Genomic DNA, 5338 nt, shown 5'->3' on the forward strand with positions numbered 1-5338 from the left:
CCCCAGGCATGGGTTAGGGAGCTCCATGATATGTGGCCAGGCCGCCTGCGGCATCTGGGCCAGCCTTGGTGGACTTGTTAAGCAAACACAAAATTTCTGCCCCTGCCTGATGAGGGGACCCCAGACACCTGGAGCTGTCCTGGAAAGACTGTCCTGGACTTTGACTTCCCTGACCTCAGAGGTCCTTGGGTCTGATCCTACTCCAGATGGTCTCTACTCTGACGTCCCAAGATGATGTCCTGTGTCCTGTTCCCATTGCAGTGCACTGCTTCAGCCCTCACCTGGCAGCCCAAATCATAGGAGCCAGAGAGTGGTGGTGGTGGGAGACACCAGGCTTCTCTCTTACCTCAGCCCTCCTTCCCAGCATGATTGGGCCACTGCCCTCCTTTGGGCCCTTAACACTGGCCTAGAGCCAGGACAGGCACCAGGCTTCATTCCAGGGGTCCCCTCTCCTAGAACGACGCACAGACTTGGTTTGGGGGCTGCTTTCCAATCTCAAACCTGACCTGGGTCAGACACAGGCAAGGGTGGTGAGGAAGACAGCTGCTCTTCTACATGACAAAGGGTGGTCCTGCTGGAGAGCCATGGAACACACCCACAAGTCTTGCAATCCACTATGGCTTTTTTTCTTTAGCCCCTGACTGTGGTTGCTAGAGTCAGCAAATAAACACTAGATACTAGTGAAATGCAAATCACAGGTAAACAATGAATAATCTATTAGTGTAATCATGTCACAAATCCAGTCCTGGTTTTATTTAGCAGCCCTACTCCTGGTGAGTTGCTCAATTTTATTTCTCCAGTACAATTCTTCAACCAGTGCACAAATCAACATTCAGATATCTGGCCTGTGTCTTGGAGAAGGCTTAGCAGACTCCGGAGTCTAGCCACACACACCCCTGTCCCCACTCCAGCCTCACACATTGCATTGAGTCATTCTTGAAGAGCCTGGGCAGGACTCCGCAGATGATAACTAGAGATATTGAAAAGCACTGACTGTGTGGGCACTGATCTTTTCAAGACAGGGTTTCTCTGTGTAGTTCTGGCTGTTCTGGAACTCGCTCTGTAGACCAGTCTGGCCTTGAACTCAGATCAGCCTGCCTCCCAAGTGCTGGGATTAACGGTGTGATACACCACCGCTCAGCTGTGGGCACTGGTGTTTGTTTACGTTGCCCCTTCTCTAAGCCACTATTCTCTTGGCTCAAAAATTGGGAGAGGATGGACTTTCGACTCTAATTCCCATAGGGCAAGGAAAGGAAAGGATGTGGCTCTGGACTGACCAGTCCTAGGCTTCTTGGCCGAGGAAGGTCTCCCCAAAGTAGGACATGCTGGTTCTAATAAGCCCAGAAGTTTGTTAACACCTGGCCTGGTGTACTGAGAGGCAAGTCAGTTGGAGAGCCCAGATGTTGATTGGTTCTTTCCAGGGTTCGGAAGCAGCAATGAACAACGCTACAGGTGCACATTCCAGACACTGGGAACAGGCACCCAGCAGAGAATGAGCTCTTCACATCTCCAGGACTCCCAACCCATGCTGGGGTTGAATTTAGGGCTTCATGTGTGCAGGCAAATGTTCCACCACTGAGCTATTACTAACCCCACCCTGAATGTCTTAACTGGTCAGGCACCCTTAAGTCAAAGTCGATGCATATGACTAACAGACAGTAGTGACCAGATGTTCTCCTTCCAGACAGGCCTTTGTGTCCTTTCTAGACAGCCCCTCCTCAGGGCTCAGTGGCTTGTTGCATGCTGAGCTCCCAGGAGGTCCCAGGGGTGTGACCTCTCTCCTCCTTCTTCCCCACCCCCCACCCCAGGGCCACCTATAAAGCTGGTCTGTATCAGCCCTCAGTAGACCCAAGACCCTTTCAGGACACCCAAGGACACACATTTACAGCTCCTCCTGCTCCTGGGCAGCGATATGCAGTCCCCATGGCTCTGCTGGGCACTCTGGGCACTGTCCCTGGTTGGCTCGGGGACAGCTCTGACTGGAGAGCAGGTCCTGGGCAGCCTACTGCAACAGCTGCAGCTTAGTCAGCCACCTGTCTTGGACAAGGCTGATGTGGAGGGGCTAGTCATTCCCTCCCATGTGAGGGCCCAGTATGTGACCCTGCTACAGCGCAGCCATGCCAGCCGCTCCAGAGGGAAGAGGTTCAGCCAGAACTTTAGAGGTAAGCATGCTCATGTTGTCCCTGGTCTCTAGGAAAGGCAGGTTCACTATGCCCTCCCACCTGTGGTATGAATGGGTCCTTGCTTTGTGGGGCTCAGAGTGGAAGTCTTGGAGTCACAGTCTGAGGGGGGTTGTTAAGTTGGCTGGGTCTGGGCCCTGGGGACTTGGCTGTGCATTGAAAGACCCTTGGGGATAAGAAAAGGGGGTTGAACTTGCTGCTAAATTCAGGAGCAGAGAAGAGGAGGTGAATGGAGGAAAACAGAGTCCCAGGAAAGGTCAAGGCCACATAGAACTAACTTCCTGGGGTCACCACCTGGAAGAGTGGCTGTGTTTTGCCACCGACAGAGAACAGTGACTGGGTAGAGGCAGGTCTGAGTAATAGAAAGTTACCCAAGAAGAGTGAGGGCCTGCATGGTAGCACCGCCTCTTCCAGCAGGAATGAGCCCTGGGGCACAGCCACACCCACACATTTACTCTCCTATGGGCCTGGTTGTAGATGCTGGTTGTAGAGATGACTACTGAGGATAGGTGTGGCTGGCAGCTCAGGCGACCACCTGGCTCTTTTAGAGCCTTGGGTGTTAGGGAACACATTGGCTGGTGCCGTCCTTTTAGGAATGTGGCAATGTCCTTAATTACTGGCACCAGGGTTCAGTAGTCCAGATAAAGATGCTCACAGGCACCTGTTCCTCTCTCATCAATGCACCATTAAGCAGAAACTCTCACAAGAGAGAGAGTCTGCCCCTTAATAAAGGCACGGTTCCACTCGTGTGGCCTTGGATTTCCATTCTCTGGCATCTGTGGCAGACTCTGTACTCCCCACCCACCTTCTTCTGCAAACCTCCTTAAAAGACTCTGCATTGCTGCAGTCTGGGATGCTACCAGCTCCTTCCCTGCACAGGGTTTCCAAGCCACCACCAGGGATGGAAGTTGGTAATAAAAAAGACACAATGCCACCGATTGTTTTAGCATCCAGGGCCTCAATGCAAAATTTGTAACTCCTAGATAGGGAGAGGTACTTCCTTTTCACTGTGTGACATGGGCTTTCTGCTCTCACTTCTTCCTGTGCATTAGTAAGGAAATCTTGGCCTTGACTCTTGCCACCCTGGAGGTTATCTGGTGCCAGTAGAGGCCCGGCTGACTCTGTTCATGTCCACAGAGGTGGCAGGCAGGTTCCTGGTGTCTGAGACCTCCACACACTTGCTAGTGTTCAGCATGGACCAGCGGCTGCCACCCAATAGCGAGCTGGTGCAGGCGGTGCTGAGGCTCTTCCAGGAGCCGGTCCCCAGAACTGCTCTCCAGACTGCTCTCCGGAGGCAAAAGAGGCTGTCTCCACACAGTGCCAAGGCTCGGGTCACCATTGAGTGGTTGCGCTTCCGTGAAGATGGCTCCAACCGCACAGCCCTCATTGATTCCAGGTATCGGTCCCAGGTGTGGAGTATGTGTGTGTGTGTGGTGGGGTGGGGGGATTGGGGAGCTCGGCTCGGCCCTGCTGGGGGGGGGAGCAAAGGATGAGGTGGGGGCAGGACGGGACTGGAGACCCCTCCAGCTTCCCCGCCCCCAATAGCCCGCTAGTCCCCTCGCCTGACGCGCAGCTGTGTTTCAGGCTCGTGTCCATCCACGAGAGCGGTTGGAAGGCCTTCGACGTGACCGAGGCCGTGAATTTCTGGCAGCAGCTGAACCGGCCCAGGCAGCCACTGCTGCTGCAGGTGTCGGTGCAGAGGGAGCACCTGGGCCCGGGGACCTGGAGCGCACACAAGTTGGTTCGCTTTGCTGCTCAAGGGACTCGGGGCAGAGAGGGGCGGGGCGAGCCACAGCTGGAGCTGCACACGCTGGACCTCAAAGATTATGGGTAGGTGCTGTGGGTTAAATTGATAAGCGAAGTCGAGAGACAAATGGGGGATTTGACCTAACTGTGAAATGACAAAGTTTCAGAGTGTGAAAATATGTAGAAAAATCCCTCTGTTAGGAAGCCCCCGGCAAATATTATTGATTTTTAGTTCTTAGCTATCCACCCCCACATAAATATCCATTCAGCTATTTCCTTTGCTGTGTCACCAGGGTATACCCAGCCTAATTCTTGAATACCCCAAGAGCTGGATTTTTTTTGAGACAGGGTTTTTCTCTGTGTAACCCTGGATATCTTGGAACTAGCTCTGTAGACCAGGCTGGCCTCGAACTCCTAGAGATCCACCTATCTCTGTTTCCCGAGTGCGGGATCAAAGGCCTGTGCCACACTGCCCAACCCATTTGGCGAGCTGGATTTATGTCTTCCTCCCTGATGCCCTGATGTTAGCCTTCTCAGCTGACGCCTTCTCATTCCCACAGAGCTCAAGGCAATTGTGATCCCGAGGCGCCCGTGACTGAAGGTACCCGATGCTGTCGCCAAGAAATGTATCTGGACCTGCAGGGGATGAAGTGGGCGGAGAGCTGGATCCTTGAACCTCCAGGGTTCCTGACTTATGAGTGTGTGGGCAGCTGCCTGCAGCTGCCAGAGTCCCTGACCATCAAGTGGCCATTCCTGGGGCCACGGCAGTGTATTGCCTCAGAGATGACCTCCCTGCCCGTGATTGTCAGCATGAAGGAAGGAGGCAGGACCAGGCCTCAGGTGGTCAGCCTGCCCAACATGAGGGTGCAGAGGTGTAGTTGTGCCTCTGATGGGGCGCTCATACCCAGGAGGCTGGAGCCATAGGCACAGGCTGTGGCCTCTCCAAGGATGTGACTTCCATGTATATCTGAAGTGTTCTATTGCTCCAGGAGAGATGCGGATTTTGAATCCCCATGGGTTGATGCCCCTCTGCTCTTTGCTGAGCATTGTGTTTGCTTCCTCTGAACCAGCCTTATCCCCGGCAAGGAACGTGACTTACTGGCCACTAGGGGGCCCTACCTAGTCGTCTCTGTTCTTTATATTGTTCACTGCACTCTATGTTAAAGCACTTAACATGTATAGTTACTGTAAGCTAAGGACAGAGTTCCTAAACCTGTCACTGGATCTGGGCTGAGCCTCAGGTTGTCTTTGGACCTAAGACACAAGTGTATCAATCATGCTCAACTTAGGTAATACGGACTTTGCTAGATATGAATAAAATATGTTTTGCCCTGTAACTTTTATTGTTGTTGTTTGTTTGTTTTGAGACGGGGCAGAGACAGGTGAATCTCTGAGTTGGAGGCCAGTCTATT

At 53.1% G+C, this 5338-nt stretch overlaps 1 protein-coding gene across 1 annotated transcript; it reads left to right on the forward strand.

The window, feature by feature from the left end:
• Nucleotides 1-1638: 1638 nt before the first annotated feature.
• Nucleotides 1639-4932, forward strand: LOC127223700 (left-right determination factor 1). Its single transcript, XM_051186445.1, has 4 exons — nt 1639-2162; nt 3318-3576; nt 3765-4010; nt 4487-4932. Exons 1-4 carry the CDS (start codon nt 1913-1915, stop codon nt 4848-4850), a joined length of 1119 nt encoding a protein of 372 aa, XP_051042402.1. The 5' UTR covers nt 1639-1912; the 3' UTR covers nt 4851-4932.
• Nucleotides 4933-5338: the final 406 nt, after the last annotated feature.

This window comes from Phodopus roborovskii, unplaced genomic scaffold (genome assembly GCF_943737965.1).
Source record: "Phodopus roborovskii unplaced genomic scaffold, PHOROB, whole genome shotgun sequence".
NCBI classification, from domain to species: Eukaryota; Metazoa; Chordata; class Mammalia; order Rodentia; family Cricetidae; genus Phodopus; species Phodopus roborovskii.